General features: G+C 40.7%; 1 protein-coding gene across 2 annotated transcripts; it reads left to right on the forward strand.

The window, feature by feature from the left end:
- The first annotated feature begins 10,041 nt into the window (after window positions 1-10,041).
- On the forward strand, window positions 10,042-19,499 carry LOC128734108 (uncharacterized). Of its 2 annotated transcripts, XM_053828124.1 has the most exons (10): window positions 10,042-10,154; window positions 10,222-10,336; window positions 10,402-10,479; window positions 11,298-13,338; window positions 13,480-14,535; window positions 14,598-14,980; window positions 15,047-15,299; window positions 15,356-15,522; window positions 18,042-19,031; window positions 19,090-19,499. In XM_053828124.1, the coding sequence occupies exons 1-10, from the start codon at window positions 10,144-10,146 to the stop codon at window positions 19,228-19,230; spliced, it is 5,235 nt and encodes a 1,744-aa protein (XP_053684099.1). In that variant the 5' UTR covers window positions 10,042-10,143; the 3' UTR covers window positions 19,231-19,499. The 2 variants fall into 2 exon arrangements, with proteins under 2 accessions (XP_053684099.1, XP_053684098.1); XM_053828123.1 differs by having other exon boundaries at window positions 14,598-15,299.
- Window positions 19,500-19,829: the final 330 nt, after the last annotated feature.

A 19,829-nucleotide genomic window follows, 5' to 3' on the forward strand; every position in this document is an offset into this window, starting at 1 on the left:
CTCAACACGCATATACGGTCATCTACGGGCCTCCACCGGATAACTCGTTGCTTTTGTTTTCCCAACACTACGAAACCGACTCCATGTTCAGCTTTCTTACCGCCACTGTAGTAGATGTGGTACTTAAAAGAAGTGCCTGCAATAGGGTCTACTGCACGGAACTCCCTTTCTCCGGAATTTGGCCACCGAACTTCCTGAATAGCAGCGATCTCCACTCCGAGTTGATGCAGCTCTCGAGCAAGCAAGCCAGCCCGTGCCGGTTCATGGAGAGTTCGGACATTCCAGGTACCAAGTTTCCAATCGTTATCCCTTAATCGTTTCCTTGTCCCTTTGCCGTGTCCTATACCGATTGTTCCGTCCTGAATTTCTTTGTTCGTTGTTCGTGGTAATTGAGTTTTCGGTATACTACCTCACCGGGGTCGCGATACCTACATCCCGCTGATGGGTCTGCCATCTTAGGTATAGCTTGCGGGATACAGCATTTCATATTCAGCCGCCCGTTACGAGACAGACGCTGTGTGAGCCGCCCCTCACCTGGAGAACAGGCGCTCTAGTTCGCACCTCCTAGCTTAGCTGCTTCAGTAAGTACGTGAAGCATTTCCGGGTAAGGCCATCGACCGTCATCATTTGACTTAGATCTGCGTGGAGGCGCCAGGTGGGAGCTTGAGAGAGCCAGAGCTATGTTTGACGCTCCTTCCAGGTAACTCTCTCCATTTCATACCCATTTCATTTCGAGGAATTACATTGCTCAATTCTGCCTACAAGGTGCTTTCCCGTATCCTGTTCTGCAGACTGAGACCATTAGCGGAGTCCTTCGTCGACGAGTACCAAGCTGGTTTTCGTGAGGGTCGCTCCACGACGGATCAGATGTTTACCCTGCGTCAGTTGCTAGACAAGTTCCGGGAGTACAACTTGCAGACACACCATCTGTTTGTGGACTTTAAAGCGGCGTACGATTCAGTTAAACGAAATGAGCTGGTTTTCACATGGTTTTCCGACGAAACTAGTTACGCTGATTCGTGCGACGCTGGACGGACCAAATCATGCGTTAGAATAGCGGGTGAGACCTCAGCTGCTTTCGTGACGTTGCAACGGCCGCGGCGAGTACTTGGGGTTTGTGAGCGTAAAATTCTGCGATCTATACTTGGTGGCAAAATGGAAAATGGAGTGTGGCGCAGACGCATGATTCACGAGCTGTACCAAGTATACAAATATGCTGATATAGTGAAGGTAGTGCAATGTGTCAGGCTGCGGTGGGCTGGACACGTGGCCAGAATGCCCGATGAAAGGGTAGCCTATTTTCAGCAGTGAACCAGGAAGAGGCCGTAGACTCCGAGGCAGACCCCGCACCCGGTGGGTGTGTGCTGTCGGAAACGATGCACGTTCAGCTGGTGTTCGTGGGGATTGGAGAACGGCAGCCCAGGACCGATGGTACTGGAGGACCATAATTCGTTCGGCGCAGAATCGGTAACGGACCGTTGCCACTAAAGTAAGTAAGTAATAAACTGCAACTTCATACAATCATGGGTCAAAGTTATCGTGGCCAACTTTTCTTTGAGCATCAATGTGATTTAATTACCGCCTGAACACGTATTTATTTAAAATCGTAAGGCGGACGTAAAGAGTATCAAAGACATGTCGACTTAGATGGAATAATGTATTCAAAACTAGCATCAAACGACATAGCGATTTTAAACGAATGTGAGTGAAGTCTCATCGTATTGTAGTCGCGTCGTTTCATCTGGCGGTAGGCACTAGCAATAAGTGAGCAAAATACTGACTGAGAAATGGAGCAACCCGAAGTAAAAAACGGGCACTTTATTTTGGTAAGCGGCGCTCTCGCATGCTATTGCTTGTTGACAGCGTTTTATTTGTAAATAGTTCTGCTATGCTGCCACGACTACCCGCAACAAAAGCCCGGTCTCCAGTCAATCGGAAAGTCTAGGCTGATCAAAATATCTCCATTGGCGTAGCAAGAGGGGATGTCTAGGGGACCAGGCCCGCTCCAGAGTTCTGCAGGCCCCATTGGAATTTGAAAACCGGAAAAAATTCAGTGTTTATGTTCTCGAAAATAATTCCCTCCTAATAGCGATGTTGCAAAAGAAGGCGGAACGGAAATTAACCTGAGAGTGCCCATGGAAGATACTAATGTCCTAGCACCTTATCTCCAATTAAATCAAACGAGAAATCGGGATACTGAAGATCAATAAAGCCGCTGGTAAGGACCGTCTACCGGCAGAACTTAATGAATATGGCCGAGAAACACTAAGAACGGCTCTACACAGGGTTATTTTCAAGATTTAGGAGAATAAACTACCGAAAGGAGAGGCATAAAGCTGATAAAGTTGCCTACAAAGTTCTCTCGCATGTCTTGTTACACCTGCTGTTACTGATAGCATGGTTTCGTAGGTAATTACCAGACAGGCTTCATGGGGCTCATACAACTACGGACCATATTTTTGTCATCCGACAGATCTTGCCGAAATGTCGGGAGTACAACGTGCCCACGAACCACATCTTTATTGTTTTTAAAGCAGCATACGATACAGTCGATCGAGACCACCTGTATGGCAGATAATGCAAAAACACGATTTTCTGCATAAACTGACGGGACTGTTCAGAATTACATTGGATCGAGTTGGTGTTTCGTGCGCGTCTCGGATACACTATCTCGAGTCCCTTCGAGACGCAGCGAGTGTTGAGACAAGGCGACGGGTTATCCTGCATGCTATTCAACATCGCTGTTAAGGGAGTGATCCGACGAGCGAATATCGAAACGAGAGGTACAATTTTTACCAAGGGTAGCTAACTCCTAGCCAGCAACTTTGCGACGCAAAACGCTACGATGAAGAAGCTACGACCACGGCGGTGGTCGGTGAAGCTGACAATGTACAAAACCATTATAAGTTCGTTAGTTCTTTACGGAGTTGAAGCCGGGTCGCTGACCACTCCGGCTCTATGCTACTGGCGACAACGACGACGATGGCGCTTATATAGGTTTTATATTGCGGAGTTTTCACCTATTTAGAGTCCCACGCGAAAATTATTAGCGTGGTTATTTTCTGCGTTTACCACGCATGTTTGCAATTTAGCAATTTGAACTATCAGTTATTCGTTATTGCCTCCCCACTGCATCCCTCTTTGCTTGACAAGCATATTTTCAATGTATTTAGTAAGTACAGGATAATTATTATTAAAAAAATAATTTGCGTGGGACTCGTTAAATTGCTGCCAGGTGCAATACAAAGTGAATTTTTTTTGTGCGTTATTCTCGCCGATACGCTGAGTCTCATAGGCGTACAATAGAATTTCAAGTTTAAATTGAAAATTCGTGTTTTGAAGTGAAGTGATCTGATAATAATGTTTTGAAGTGAAGCGATCTGATCATCTGATTTAAGCGCCAAACACTTCCATATGTTTTTTCTTGATTCATGTGTTTATAGGGTGGAAAACTCGTCAACCGGTTATACAGCTATTGTAAAATGGGAGTGAATCTTATCGATTTTGAACAGACCTCATACCTCTAGGCAAGTAGTGGCGCTAGTGTGCCCATTGTATTCCTGGGAAATCATCTTCTGCAAGCAGCCAGCACTTTGGAGCTACAAGTGTCAAAAGTGTGTTTACTTTACCAAAAACTACTGTTCAGTCAGTGTGTTTGCGGAATAGTGAGTCTGAGTCGCTTTTAACAAAAACACGACCGTGTTTAAATATAATTTATATGTATTTCTAAATCGCTGAGGGTGTCGGGAGCAGCTGCCGGTGTTGGAATCAGTACAGTCTGTGTAGTTCGCAGAGTAACCGGCTATCACGCCGAAATAGGTCGCTAGAACAGCAAAGTTATTTTTATTTTGGATATTTTCGCGCAGTAGATTATACTACTGAAAAGTTGCCGAATATATGTCCCAGTCAGTGTATCGGGTTGCGGCTAAATAAAAATACGAGCTAGCGCTTAATTGTGGAAAGTTTCACCAATTTGCTTGTGATGAAAAAAAAACAGCGGCATGAAGTTGGAGGCAGCTAACATGAAAATGGGAAATATGAAATTATGTATCAGCTAAAACCGGTAAAAATGCTGCAAATAGTGGTACAGGTCGTTTTCGACTTAAGACAATCGAAAGCACACGCAATCTTGCAGATTGTTCGCATCGATTCAGAACTCAATCCGTTTCGAGCGGACTGGTGAAACGATACCACCGGACCAGCTTACCGTTCAGATATTCAACCGGTACGTCTGCGGCTGACTATCCAGTATTTCTGCACCATTTTTTGCAAGAAGAGTCTTCAACTGTGTTCAACCTACCAACGTTGTATGAACTGCACAAGTTTGTAGCATAGTACATACCAAAACAGAACATAACCTGTAAATAACCAGCGATGCCAGCGCCAATACTTGTCTAGGGACTATGAGGTCTGTTCGATTTTGCGACGTTGACTATGAGATCCGTTGGCTTAGAGCTATATGAGCGAGCATCAAACTTGCTCTGCATATCAGATCGTTGAGTTGAGTGAGCAAGCAAATGTGCTGCTCGAGCCAAAGATGCTGGTTGAGCAAGAGAATGTCTTCACCCAATTCGGGGTCATTTCATTGCTCCATTATCGCTTCAAGGGTTCCAGGGCCATCCTTGATTTGGTTTACTATCAATGGCTTAAGAATGTGCCCCAGATGTTTTCAAGGCTTTTTAAAATCAATCAAGAAAGCCCAGGAATATAACATGGAGCGTCGTGATATCCTTCACACATTATCAGACAGCACGGAATCCGTCTTGCTGCCGCCGGAGAGTAGCTGCAATTTTCCCAATCCGATTAGGACTTTACCGAGTATTTTGAGTGTGATACAGAGCAACTTGACGTGAAACGTGCCCATTCCCGTATTCAGATAGATTCTATTTCTTAGGGACTCTTTTCCAGTGGACTGGATGCAGAGCATATTGGTCAAAATCCTAAATAAAGGGGACCAAACTGAATGCGATAACTGGCGTGGCATCACGTTGCTCTGCGTGTCTCCGTGAAGTACCGTGAAAGCTCCAGTCGCCGCGCACTAGGTTCATCAATTTCACCAAATTGAGATCAAAACTCTTATTTCTATGCATACATTTCTGTTTTGCATACATGCATTCATTTGATTGTATTAATCTCTATTTGCAAATATCGATGAAAATATCACCTACTGTGTTACCTGACTCAACGAATATACGTTATATACGCGAGAGGGTCTCGTAACTCACAAACTTTGTGGTTTTTCGTTTAATTGATCATAAATTCGAATAGAGCATACAAATATCAACTATATAACATAAGAAATAACATGTTTACTCCAAAAATAAAAACATGAGAGATTTTAGAATTCCGGAAATAGGGGTTCGTTATGAGTCAGGTACGTGGCGACTCAAACTTGCGCGGCGACTGGTGCTTTCACGGTACTCTGTAAAGTAATCCTTAATCGGATCCAAGAGGAGATCGATGCTACTCTCCGGCGGCAGCAAGCTGGATTCCGTGCTGGCCGATCATGTGTAGACCACATCACAAGGTTCCACCACTGACGAACTGACATGACACATAGAAGAAAATCCTTTAAAAACCATCGTCCTACACATTTTGCTTGCACACTAGCACCCTATAGAGTTTTTTATATTTGTATGGTTTTATACTGAAAACTCGAAACAACACTCGCGCGCCGCGGTGTGGTCATGTTGCGAAACATGCTTTTTTGAAAAATGAGTGGTTTTTGATTGAACGATGGAATTAACGCGAGTGTCCCGTTTGTTAGTCTGTGGTTCCACATTATATTAGAGCAGATGAACGAATTTCAGGACTCTATTCTGCAGGTGTTCGTTGAGTTTGAAATAGCGTTTAAATGACTCAACCATGAAAACATCTGTGGCGCACTTAGACCTAGAGAAATTCCAGATAAGCTGGTTCATCTCATCGAAACTCAATACGAGGCGGTCTCGTGCAATGAGTTGCATAACGGCGTTTTGTCCGACCCTACAACGGTTACTGCTAACGTGAGAAAGGGAGGCATTTTATCACCACTGCTGTTTCTCGTCGTTATGAATGAGCTATTGGTTGGAGCGATTAACAGTAGACCAAATCGAAGATTACCTTGGAATCCTTCAACGATGGAACAGCTAAATAACCTCACTAACGACATTGTCGTTAATATTTTTTGAAACGATGGTTCTACAATTGATGAAGGGACGGTAGGGGAAAGAAATGAAAATTTTTTAGTGAAGGAGGGGAAGAGCGGAAAGGAAGGGGGGGGGGGTATTGGTAGCTACGCTTGACAAGTAGTCATTTTGACTCCTACCTTTTGTCCAATGCTGGAAGGAAGGTGCATGAGTCGAACCAAGCTGTAATCTGAGATTATAACCGGATTCGAACCCACAACACCCGCCAGGGCATGTGGTTCGCTGGTGTACCTTTGAACCATAGAGGCGCTGGACAAAAGGAGACTGCAAAATCCACTTATCAAGGAAGCGACGCGTTTGGTTGGGTTATCGACACATATTGTGCCGCTTCCCACATCAATTGCAGATTACCACCGAGCGAAAAGTTTTAATCTAACTACTTTTTACTTTCTGGACGACGACACTGCCGGTCCTTACGACTTGCAAGGTACTGCACGTGACGTTGTTCGTCTGTCTGTGTTTCTCGGCGCGGGTTTTCGAGGGAATGCCCCGTTCCTATGTAATAGACTAATCTCAAGTTTTTAGTCTTGACCTTGAAATGCGGTCATACATATATATGCTCGCACAGCGCCGAATTGATGTACAGAGCAAATTAAAAGCCAAATGTGTCTCATGGTCAATACATATAGCAAAAACTAAGTGATATGATAGTGAACACTGACAATCTGCTGAAAGCCATTGATATAGCCACACGGATCGAGAAGACCTGGGGTGCAGATCACTCTACATACGAAAGCCCGTTTTCCACTCAAACGTTAAATCCATATTGCTGTACGCTTGCAAAACGTGGTGCGTCTCATCGGAGATAACGCAAAAACTGCAGGAATTTATTAATCGCTGTCTGTAATATCATTTATTCACCAACTCGTGCCCTGTGGCCTGACAACTAGATATCCAACAAGAAACTTTATTGCCGATGGTAGTAAAGCTCGATAGCAACAGAAATCGTGTGGATTTCGTGTGGAAGTGCATCGGACACATCTTGAGAAGAGGAGTGAACAAGATCGGCAGAGAAACACTTGACTCAAAGCCGTAAGGATAATGAAGAGGCAGACCCAGAGAATCATGGCGACGCAGCTTAGCCAGCGACATCCGAGCTGTTGATGAGAGCCTGTCCTGGCGACAGGCGATAGCCGACGAAAATTAGAAATAAATCGAAGGCTCCAGAACTCAAGACTGGGCATAGAAGGAAGTTCGCATATACACAGCAAAGGACGATACTACTAACGCCATCTCTTACCCCAAGGGAGTTACTACTGCTTATAAGTGTTAGTGATCGCAACCATCTGAAGGAATGTATGCGTGTGATGTTGATGTACGATGTCATATCTACAATGATGTCAGTATAGTTGTGATGCTAGAGTGATGGCACATATACAACCTAAAATTTACCACCGTCATCCGTAGAGACTGACCTGGTTCGTCGAGATTTGACAGAGTGTCAGAGGGGTGAATAAATTGAACTTGAAATTAACCATAGGCGAAACCTAAGGGAGGGCTTGGGAAGCCACTCACACCCCTAGGTCAGTTCAAGAACTCTCTAGAAAAATCGATTCACTTTTTTAAACTTCAAAAAACTATAGTTAATAAACCATAGCTACTGCTACGATCCTTTTGACGCTAACAGCCTTTCCCACCCGAAATTTGAACATACGACGACTTGTAAAACCAGCGTCGTACCTCGAGGCCAACCGGGAGGCATTGTCTATAAGAAAACACTGAAAATGTTGTTATGAATAAAATGATTATTTTGAGCATAAAATTTGTATTTGAAATTCAAAAAGTCAGATAATGAAATGTGCAATAATTGTCGTCGCTTTCGAAAAAAAAGAATTCGCGAGAATTCTTGAAATCCAAAAAAGTAGCAAATTGTACATTTATACTAAAGTTGTTGTTTCGTCTTTTAGTTGATGAATGTGATATTGCTCCAAAACAAAACTCTTAAATTAGTGATTCTATTTGCAATCTGACCTATTATTCGCACACTACCACGCCCGCACCGGACTCTGTGTCGCATCCGTCAAAATCCACGTATTCCGGTCGTGTTTTTTCATCGCCATCTGTTTGTGTCGCGGATGCGTTTTACAAATCACATAAAGTCGCTGCTGGCGGACCACGAAGTAGCAATCCTTACACCGTCGCTTAAGTCGTCCCTTAACTTTGAACCCACTAACTAAATTAAGTAACGGAACGGTCAACGGTTGAAGAAACGTTCCTGTTCTACCGAACAAAGCGTGCTGCGAGCATTGATTTGCCAAAGGTGAGCCTTGGATTTTACTAGCTCCACTCAGCGAATGGAACAGATTTGTAGTGCTGCGCGAAGCATCGAACACAGATTTGAACAACGACGTGCTTCTGAGTGAACGGCTGAGAGAAATAATTGGCCACATCTGAAAGGTTAATCGATATATAGTATTCAAAACATGAGAAGCAAAAACTAGCTACCTCTGAATATTATTTGTAAATCGCAAACCAATTCAATTACATCACAACACCATACCGCCTTGTTTGACCAAAATCTCTCTGGACATCAAAACAAACCGCTGTGTCAGAGATGCCAGACATTTTTAAGCAACAGTTTCAAATCATGTAAATTAACCAAATCTGAAGTGACTTCAAAATGAGTTTAGAAATGACAAAATTTCGCATATATTTAGTGGTTTACTTGATACTGCAAAAAAACAATTACACCGAGATAAACAAATTTATCAAATAATTACAATATATGCAAACGGGTTTCAAATATATATGTAATATGTAATTACGGTAATTACTTTTTATTTCAATAACTCTGGTACTCCTGCACTGTACTAAAACTTTGCTTTTGACAGCCACGATCGATAAAACAGATTTGGTTTTCGAAATTACGTAACCAGGGGTAGCTCAATTGCCTTCCACGTATCATCTATATATGATTTGAGAAGAGCAGATTTTCAAAACTACCACACAAAATTAGCCGGAAGGTCTTAGAAAATCGTTAAGAAAAATTTTTAAATTAAAATTTTAGTACATTTTCTCATAGCGTTTTTGTTTTTGCTTAGATCCAACCTAGGTTCGCCCTATAGTTCTAATCGAACGGCTGTCAAAACGTTTGTTTTTTCACTCATGATTGAACTTAGTTTCGCTCTGGGTAAGCTGTAAGCAATACACAGACAAACCGAAAATGTTTGTTTATTCTCCCGAAAATGTTAGTTTATTTAGTGGTCAAGATGGAACTAACCCAGGTTAAAAACAAAAACGGTATCAGTAATCCAGGAATAATATATGATTCAAGACAAAATTTTGGAGTGTTATTTTCTATTCTTGTATAAGTTTATACGTGGTTATGACATTGGTCATAGAAAAGTTAGAAAAGCTATGTTCTTCACATCCCTTCTGTTAAGATTTATCATTTTAAGTGGCACAAATTACGTTGCAAAAGACACATGCTTAATTTTTTCCATCAGAGACATGCATTCGGGTTGTATTCGTGGTTGTACAGCCTGAATTCGTTAATTGGGCCACGACTGCACTCCAGCTGATTCGCTAATTGGGCCGACTGACAGTTGTTAGAAAATTCTAAACTCGAAAATTCCATACAATTTTGACATTCAAGTTGTCACATAGCCCAATTAGCGAACGCCCAATTAACGAACCGCCCAATTAACGAACCACCAATTAACGAAACTTTGCTGTATACCGGTTCGGTTCTTTATCAAATCGGTTGATGCATCATTACATTATTTTATGGCAACCCTGGTCGTAAGCGGTAGCGGCGACGGAGTTCTGGCTATAATGACAGCTGCCTTTTTGTTTATAAACCACTCAAAAGAATGCTAACTTTGCAGTATATTATATCTATTTGAATGAATATAAATAATTTTGGTAATTTTGTATTGTACGTGGACTTTCTCGCAGGAGCTGCAGTACATTTCTGTTTTGTTTTGTCAGCAGTTCAAGTGTAATAATTTTTGTGATGGAATATAGGTAGGCATTGGATTGTGTTTTTGTTTTGGATAGTGCAGTTGCAGTAATAAGATGACTTTTTTTGCAGAGAAACTACTCGATGGTACCTTAAGCGACTCTATCAGAATGAACACAAGATTATAAACATTGGTGCTACAACGGATATTAGCAGATCCTTAACCTCGGTTATCACTCTCAACAGGGTAACACTTTACTACCTATGCTTTGTTGTTACAAATAACAATCCTGTTTACAAATTTTATAATAGCAATCGTTTCAACATGTATCCAAGCGGCACTGCACCATATCTTGTGTTAATGGATTGGCCACCATAAAAGACGAAACGGTAAGTCTAGTAACTATTGTCTGCGTTGTGAAATTTTAGCTGTTTCCAGTGCAGAGGTAAAAGTTGAGTGCAGAGGTAAAATTTATCCACCAGAAAGTTGACCTTCGACTCCCAGTTGCCCTCGAGGTACGACGTTGTTCAAACAATCTTTTCTGGGAAACCTCAATTATCCTAAACACTAACAGGGGGCTTCGAAGTTATAGGGTAAAATACTTTAGTTTTTAATTCTGTGTTTGATTCAGTTTACTTGTAGGCTAGGTGCTGCATTCCGTTATCGAAACTTGACCTTATGTTTTCACACGACAGACTTCACAGCCAAATGTTAGAGTGCATGACAATTGCAGGGCCAGTTGCTACGATCCTATTGACTCTAACAGCCGCTCCCAGTCGAGATTCGAACATACGACGACTGGTTTATTAGACCAGCGTCATACCTCGAAGCCAACTGGGAGGTAGTTTACTTGTACTCAAGCTAAATTTTTTCGTTTAACGCCGGTTAGTGACATACCTCCGAAACGCTGTCCACCGAAAGGTCTTGATCTATTAAACCACTTTGTAGATCAAACTATTTTATTGTCAGACCGTCGAGGTATCCGAAATAAACTTTACTTTTAATATAAAATGCAATAGCATAAATACTCGAGGGTTAAGAGGCAGTCTTTAAAGCTGGCTCCAATCGAAATTGGTACCGGTTGTTCACATGACCGAGAATTTGCTGTGGTTCTTCCGTGTTAGCTTCACGGGAGAAATAAAGTAAACTTGTATGCAATAGTCTAATGTCACTTTTTTATGCTTTGTTCGTCTATCCACATCCACAGTCCACATGCGGCACCTTTGTTAATGATGTGAAGCTTTCCAAAGAGACGCCAGGGTCCGTCGTTTTGGCTGAAGGAGATCGGATTGGAGTCGGTTCACCATGCTTCCAAGATCCATCATTTTATGAAAAAAACGAGCATGTACTGCTTTACATCGTATGCAAGGACCGAAATCGTATAATTAGAGAAGGCGATGTGGACACCATTTTATCTAGCGATGACGAAGGTAACGTTACTCCAAATTTGCAAACAGTTCCACAAGAGAAAATGCCCGAAGTCCCCGAGAAAAATGATAAACAATATCGCATTCTTGGTAATATTGATCTTTCTTCCGACGTTGAGGAAGAAGACGTGATTTGCCTGAATTATGAAGATAATGTTACACGACTAGATCAAGCAATTATGGCACAAACCGAAAAGAAAGCCAGAGAACAACAGGAAATGGAATGGAGAATGCAACGGTTAAAACAAATTGAACAAAAGAATAACCTGAACCAGGCAATAAGTGAACTAAAATTAGAAGAAGACTCAACTGATTCACAAAAGACTGAACAAGCACGTAGGGAAGATGAGCAAGGAGAGCAGAAACGCAAAGAGAAAGAAGATCTTGAGCACGCATTAGCTAAGCAAACAGAAAAAAATCGGAAAATGGAAACTACTCGATTTGAACGATCGTCCGGAGAGGATAAAGTGCAAATGCTTAATCAGCAGCAAGAAAATAAACCAAAGGAAGTAGATCAACGAAATACAAATGAAATACGCAAAGAGATACACGTCCGAAATGAAAATGAAAAACAGCCGGAGGAAAAAAAGAAGCATTCCAACAAACACTACACTAAACACTCCAGTACAAGCCGCAAAGAGTCTGCTGATAATGGCTCAACAAAAAATAAAGAGAAGGACAAAAATAAATACAAGCACAATGAAAAAGAGCACAAGAAAAAATCCAGACACAAAAGCAAAGATAGACATACTAGTGAACACCGAAGGCATTCTTCAAAATCTAGTGACAATACAGGTCACCGGGAACAGAATAACCATCATGGGAACAGGTGTACGGATGAAAAACTCACTTCAAAAGAGCCGGAGTTGCCTTTTTGTGTAGATCAAATTGAAGAACTGTTTAAAGATTCGCTTGCACTTCCTTCAGACGCAATAGAAACAATTTCAGTGCATGACAGTGAATCTGACAGTGATAACGAATTCAGCGAGCAAAAATTCTCTCAGAGCTACTATCGTCAAATCAAGCAAGAGGCTTTGGAAGTAGACTTGCCGGATGATAATGAACCAGACATTCACGATGAGGCAGTAAACAGTAATCAGCCAGTATTGAATACGCCGTTGCTCGATGATTCAGAAACAATTTACATTTCTGAAGACGATGATGATGAAGAAACGCTTGAAGATTCAAAACGGTGGTTCAAAAAATTGTCTCAAAGAAGCTCTCCTCTCAGAGGAAAAGTGCAAATAAATAAGGCACAATCTATAAGACCTGCCTTAACTCTAGAGACTGCTGGTATAAAATCAACTACCAAGACACAAACTGCAACACCAAATGTTCCATGTCACAATTCAACTGCATGCGTTTCAGAGAAAGCCGAGGCTATCGACAGTGTTCCTCGACCGTCTGATGTGGCTCTTACGAATCAGACTGTTGCTCGATTAGCCAAGAAAATTAACGTTCCTCTCGATGATAACCCAGCCTCAGCCAAACGTAAACGTAGTCTTGAGGAGCGAATTCAAGAAGGTGAAGATAACCTAGATGACTCATTTTTTGCCGACATTTTGACTGAATTTGAAGATTTAGGAACTATCGTAGACACTAAGGTTTCAGAGGCGAAGAAATCAAAAGTGCAGCAAACAGAAGCGACGGATTCATCATACGCTGCAAATACGGTAGCGAAATCAACCAGTTTAAAGCCAAGTACATCTACCCGCCCAAATGAGAAAAACTCTAACAGTGCCTCAACTGCTTGGACGAAACGTAAGGTGCCCGTGGTGGAGCCACACCACATTCCAAAACGACGATCGAGCATATACAATGGTAAGTTCGGCATATTTAATATTTAATTTAATTTGAATAGTTCGTAAGTTCTAGGATGTGTTTCAATAGTGTATTTGTCAAATTATCCTTGCTATTTTTCGATGTTATTTTGATTTATAATTCATTTAAAATTGTTCCCAGGTGCATCATCCAGTAAAATTTTGAAGCTTGACAACCGGTCTCCAATACGGAAAATAACTAAAAGTAACGAAACTCTGAAGGAAAAATTAAAAGCCATAAACTGCAATAAGTCCCAATCCGGCGACGAAAGCAGGAAGCAGAACTGCCGATCGTTTACCAAACCGAAATGCAAGTTTACTCCAAAGAACCGAGGTGCTTTTCTTGTGCAGGAATCTCCTTCCCTAAACCAAGCCAAACCAAATTCATTGTCAGATAAAAGTAGGGACAATAGCCATAGTAATAACGTAGACGATTTCATCTGCACACAATCTACCTCGCTTGAAAACTTGCCCGATTTGGATAAAATGATTGCCGAATCCGTGCGCAAAGCACCGAAGCTTACTTTTGACAATGTGGCAAAAGTCAGCAGCGTGGCCATCAATGCTCCCGCTTTCAGAATTCCAAAGCAGCGATCGGCTCCGCCACCCAAACTCACTCTAACCGACAGTGAAAGTTTCCGATCAATTTTAAACAATATCAATTTACCAAGTCCTCCAGCGCAAGTCGATCGTGCGGTAAATAGTCTTACCAATGGCTCTACTAGTCCTTCAAACAAATTAAGGTCTATTTTAAAATCCAACAATTATGCAAAGCATCCGAAAGAAGCTAAACGAGTGAACTGGAACAATATACTCACAGATACCCGAGTGTTCGAAATTGACGAAGGAAACGAAATGTTCGTGCAAACAAGAGATTACAAGGAGAATTATTATAACTGTCATCAAATGACTCAAGCCTGCCTAAATGATATTTTACTGCAGATTACCAGCTGGAATCCTGAATGGTTCGACAATCCCGCTGAAGCCAAAGTGTGCGAAACAAGAGTTCTACCAATGGTGGAGGAGTATCGCGATTTTGAAGAGTACAAGCGAATTGTGGTGCCAATACTGAAAGTGGAACTGTTTCATGATATATTAGCTCAATATGAGCAAATACGAAAAACTGACCAGCAGCCGCTGCAGATGAAATTGAATCAGATTAGGGCTCAAAGTCGAGTGTTTGTGCTTAACTGTAGCGGTAAGTTTTTTTCTCGCTGTAAAGATATTTAAATTTTTACAATCATTTTGATTTGTTTACAGTTGAAATCAGTTCCCATCAGAGCATTAATAAAAAGGATTATGTACTGATAATTTTTAGAGACAAAACCAGCGGAGAAACATTACGCGTGCCGGCAGTCGTAACTACACGACGTCAGTTGGTTCAGTACGTAGCTGAAAATGGAGTTAAATTCTTTCATTGCACTCTAGAAACTGCCAAAACTGAACTGTCACAGCGCATTCGCGGTGGCTTCGGTGAAAGTTTTCGAATAATGTCTCTCACTCAAATTAATATGCACCTTCGACAGTTTCAAGCTCTTGTTTACCTGGAAAATTCGGCGCTGCTGGAAAACGTTCTTTGTCCGAAAAGTAATTTTTACAGTTACCGTATTGATAAGGACGATCGACGGTTATACAAGGGAAAGGTAAGTACGGATTTTCAAAAACGATACCCTCTAGAGTACGATCTAATTACAACACATATCCGAAAGGATTCGCTGAACCTTCAACAAGGAGATACATTGCTAAGTGTGTTTCATCAATGCCTCGACATGAACCAGCCACACATCATGCTCATTCAGGGACCACCAGGCACGGGAAAATCACGACTGATCAGCAATCTTGTAATGCAGCTGCACCGTAGTTTTCCGATAAATAAGAAGCTAAAGATCCTCGTTTGCACTCAGTCGAATACTGCTGTAGATGTAATTGTACTAAAATTGATCAAATTGTTCCGACTTTTGAGTAAGCTATTAGTATAATTCTAAACTATGCACATTTCTTAAGACGTATATTTTTAGGTAAAGAAGAACAAGCAAATGTACTGCGAACGGGAGCCGCTAACAAGATTAACCATGAATGCAAGATAGTATTTTTAGATGAACTCGCCAAAAAGCGCGTAAACACGGACATTAAACACAGGAGGCTTCGAAAAGAGAATCCAAGCCTTGAGACGTATCTCGTAGAGGTAAGGATTTATAAATATTACTATCCATCTATAACATGCATTTTGGATGTTTCGAAATGACTTGGTACGCTATTTTTGGTTCGATTTTGCACTTTTGACTTTAGTAAAAAAGGAAACTCTTGGGCTTAAACATCTTTATACCACATATCTACCACAGTAGATCAACATAATAATGGTCGCAGTGGTCAAACCTTCCGACGAAAATAAACATCTTTATAAGTCTTGGCGCTTCTTTATCGGCTTTGTTAGAGTACAGGACAATTTCGAGACTAGTGCAATAGTGCTGCGGATGTTTCATTGTTTGTAAGTTGCCAAACGAACCGTCAAATGCATCGGTTTCTATACATCTTAACTGTGCGTTCGCTCGTTTAGATACAAACAAAAGACACATGTATGGGGCATTTGTAGAGTTAGTTGTTATCTAAAATATTGCTGAACTAAGCATTGTTATGACTGCTGAAACGGTGAAGTCAAAAGAGCAAAATCGAAATGAAAGTGCGTTCTAAGCCTATTCGAAACGTAACACAACACAACCAATGTCAACCGCTAGTCTTTATAAATTATAATCTAGATAGCTATCTAGACCAGTAACCTGACAGAAATCTCAAAATAACGAAATATTCGATCAGTTTTCAATGAAGTTTTTTGTCGCAATGAATCTTTGATGATATTAATAGATTTTTATAATCAATTCTACTATAGAATAGGAATTCATAAAACGGTCATTTCACAAATACTTCGCACACAAAAACTAAAATATTTTGTAACTTAAAATATTCACTACAAATATATATCGACAGATACGCAGAAGATTTAATAAAGGTGGCAGTTAAATGCGATGCGGTGTTAACACATCAGTATCGTTCTAATTTGAGAAGATTTGGTTTGGATTAACTTCCATCCTTTTCTACTCGTGGCGCCAGCTGGGATACGAGCTACCTTAGTGACAACCGTGTAATCAACCGCGGTGAAAACCAAGGAGGAAGGGGCACTCAGGCTTCCGCTGGTATCAAAGACTAGTCTTGCCAAAGTGAGCATCGGTTTCTTAGTTTGGAGCGGCTCATGACAATGATCGGTTATTCCACCATATATCGTGGATCGTCGTTTCTTTATCAGGCGCGCAGTTGAACCGCAGGTTGTGGCCGGTGTACAATAACGATAAGTTCTGAGTGATACGATTGATTCAACAAATCCATTACCTTTGGTTACGGCTAAAACTATTGGCAACGAGAAGAAATGGTTGGTTGACTAGCGAATGATAATCGTTATTGAACAAATTAATTCTTCAAACGCTATTGAACAAATTAATTCTCTGTCAAAATGGGAAAGACAATTATCTGTCAGTTAATCAAATGCATGTGTAAAAAAGAGCTCATTGCACATTGCTTGTATTCAGGAGGACATGTCGCCACTCTAGTCACTCTAAGCCTGATTTAGAAAACGTATGAAAAGTTCCTAGGACATGACATGAAGTTCGTCATCGTGGATAGAAATACCCCAGCTGAGATGTAAGAGGTCAACTACAAACGATAAAGGCCTGATGTTAACTTCACCGCGGCCACAGAAATGGTCGTCTGTAGCCCTCTATTTTACAAGACGAACCATTCGGAAGCTTACCTGGAAACACCCTAATGGAAAAAGCCGCTCCTCCTTTGAAGTCATATGAACAACCAAATGAGTGTTTCAGGCGTTTTAACCCTTTATGGGTCAGGCTGCACAGTGGTCCAAACAGCGAAATACGTAATCGCTTGAGATTACGCCGAAGCGCGAGATTTTTCGCATATGATGTCCTTAGCAATTTTTCTTGGTTTAAAAAACCCTTCATTTGACAGGAACCATATGTGATTAATCCCCTGAAAAGTGAAATATTAAATTTATTTTCTGACATATTCAAGATACAGGTTTGATGTGTTCAGCAAAGATGTAATAAATATCAATATAAACCACTTTGTCAAAGACCTCATAACTGTCATCACCTTCATATAAATTAGCTATGAAGCATTATTTGTGGACACACCCCTAAAAACAGTTTTTTTTGTCCCTAACTTTACGTGTTCATAGTGTTCTAGAAGTTATTTGTTTTACTAAAATCCACGTTTTAGTAGAACATTATCATACACTATTTTCTAAATTTTCCGAAATATTAAGCTTTTTCGGTGAAAAATAGTATTTCTTTGAGCTCTAATATTTCTCAAGGTAATTGGTGGCAGATCAAAAAATACCCAGAGGTAGAGTATATTGCTGGGAGAATTAACGGCTTATTGTGGGATCTTAGCTGGCTACGCGATCCATAAAATTCCACCCCTGTCTGCATCCATTAACTGCCCTTTTGCTTCAAGGTTCACAACTTGAAATTGTGATTTTTCACCCAAGCACTGAAGAAGTCAGTAACTAACAATCAAAATACATACGTGTACTAGCGAAATGTTTGTCTAACGAATAATTTATGAACTTCATAGCAGAATTTAATGAAAAAAAAAACTAGTGGATTATTTGACAATAAATTTTGTTTATTTCAGCGTGAAAATTTAGAGCGGAGACTAAAATATCTCTTACACCAAGCTACCATGCAAAAAAATGCAAACAAACAGGCCGAAATCAAAGAGATACAGGAAAAACTAAATCGTATCCAGAAATTACTTCCCGCCGACGTAGATAATATTGACGAGCATGACGATAACCGACGCGATTTGGAAAAATTGGCGAAAAAAGAACTTGTAACTATGGCAGACATTGTTTGCACTACGTTGGGTAGCTGTGGCGGTTTGACGGAGTACAGCAGATCGCTACGATTTGACGTGTGCATTATTGACGAGGCGACGCAATGCACGGAAATAGCTTCATTTTCTCCTTTGCAGTATAATATTCGAAAGTTAATCTTAGTTGGAGATCCCAAACAACTGCCACCCCTGGTTTTTGGCAAAGAAGCAGCCGAAGCGGGTTTAAAAAATTCTCTATTTTCGAGGATTCAAAACTCTTTTATTGGCACACAGTTCGAGGGAGTAAAAGTGCTCACTAAGCAGTATCGCATGCATCCAGAGATTTTAAAATGGCCGAATGAGTTCTTCTATGAAGGCAAACTAACTAGCGATTTACAATCAACCAAATGTGACGAATTCCCTTTTAAACCCTACACCGTCTTCAGCTTAGAATACCAACAAAATCAAACTCAATCGGAACATCAGATCTATAACGATGAGGAAATTAAGTTTGTGCTGAAACTGCTGTCTGAAATTATGAAGTTTTGTGAACGCCATACGTCGATCGCTATTATTACTCCATACACTCGACATAAAAAAGAAATCGAGAAAGATCTTCGTTCGCGAAGGATCACCCAGGTATCGGTATTGTCCATCGACTCCGTGCAAGGACAGGAGTACGATGTTGTAATTATTTCGTTAGCTCGGTCTTTAGGTATGGGCTTCCTAGACAGTCCTCAGCGGTTAAACGTAGCGCTTACGAGGGCCAGAAAATGCCTTATTTTATGTGGTAACTTTGCCGATCTACAGGTAGAATTATTAATATTTATTCCCCAAAACAAGTTGCTTTAACTAGTTATACTTGCAGGCTATAGAACTGTGGTCGGCGTTGCTTAAAGATGCTGAGGATCGCAAGTTGCTGTTCAATATTGAAGACAACGATGAGTATAGCGACGTTGATACTTTTGTAGAAAGAGTGATGCAGTATTTACGCAAACCTCCGGTTTAATGTTAATGGGCATTATTATGAGGGATGAATACTTATAGTGAGATCATTGATTTCACAGTTGTACATAGTTGTTACTTAATGGGTTGTAAAGTAAGCTTAGATTTATCATATTATGAAATATTTTATGCGTGTCAGTACGCAGCGTCAATTAGTCTATTGAGTTCAGTACTACTTGTTCTAAATTTCTAACGAAAGTGTATTTTGGATTATTATTGTCTCTGAAAGCAAAAATGATGGATCAGATATGCTTACTTCATGATTTTTTTGTTTGCTTTAAAATGTTATGTAGAAATCTCAATTCAGAGTTATTTTTTCCCTACTCAATAGAACTTATTTACTTTTTTAAAAATATGCTACTCTGTATCATCCGAAAAAAATCACTATGATTACATACTAACCATAAGGTAGGGTAGAGTTATATTTTCTTACCACGTAAAAAGGTAATATGTTCCTGAGCTTGTTTTTATCATTACATAGATGTCATGCCACTTGTGATTCTGTCAACAAAACGATAACATATACAATTGAATACTTTTATAATTGAATCTATTCTTTTGGAGAGCATAATCATACAGGTACCACGTTTAATGTGGTTTAAT

The sequence above is a fragment of the Sabethes cyaneus genome, chromosome 2, assembly GCF_943734655.1.
Source record: "Sabethes cyaneus chromosome 2, idSabCyanKW18_F2, whole genome shotgun sequence".
In the NCBI taxonomy this organism is placed as follows: Eukaryota; Metazoa; Arthropoda; class Insecta; order Diptera; family Culicidae; genus Sabethes; species Sabethes cyaneus.

What these genes read in the sequence shown, in the direction of transcription:
- LOC128734108 (XM_053828123.1), top strand. An exon ending in GTTTGTGCTTAACTGTAGCG is followed by an intron (nt 14,536 to 14,597) that starts GTAAGTTTTTTT and finishes ATTTGTTTACAG; the next exon opens with TTGAAATCAGTTCCCATCAG. An exon ending in CAAATTGTTCCGACTTTTGA is followed by an intron (nt 15,300 to 15,355) that starts GTAAGCTATTAG and finishes GTATATTTTTAG; the next exon opens with GTAAAGAAGAACAAGCAAAT.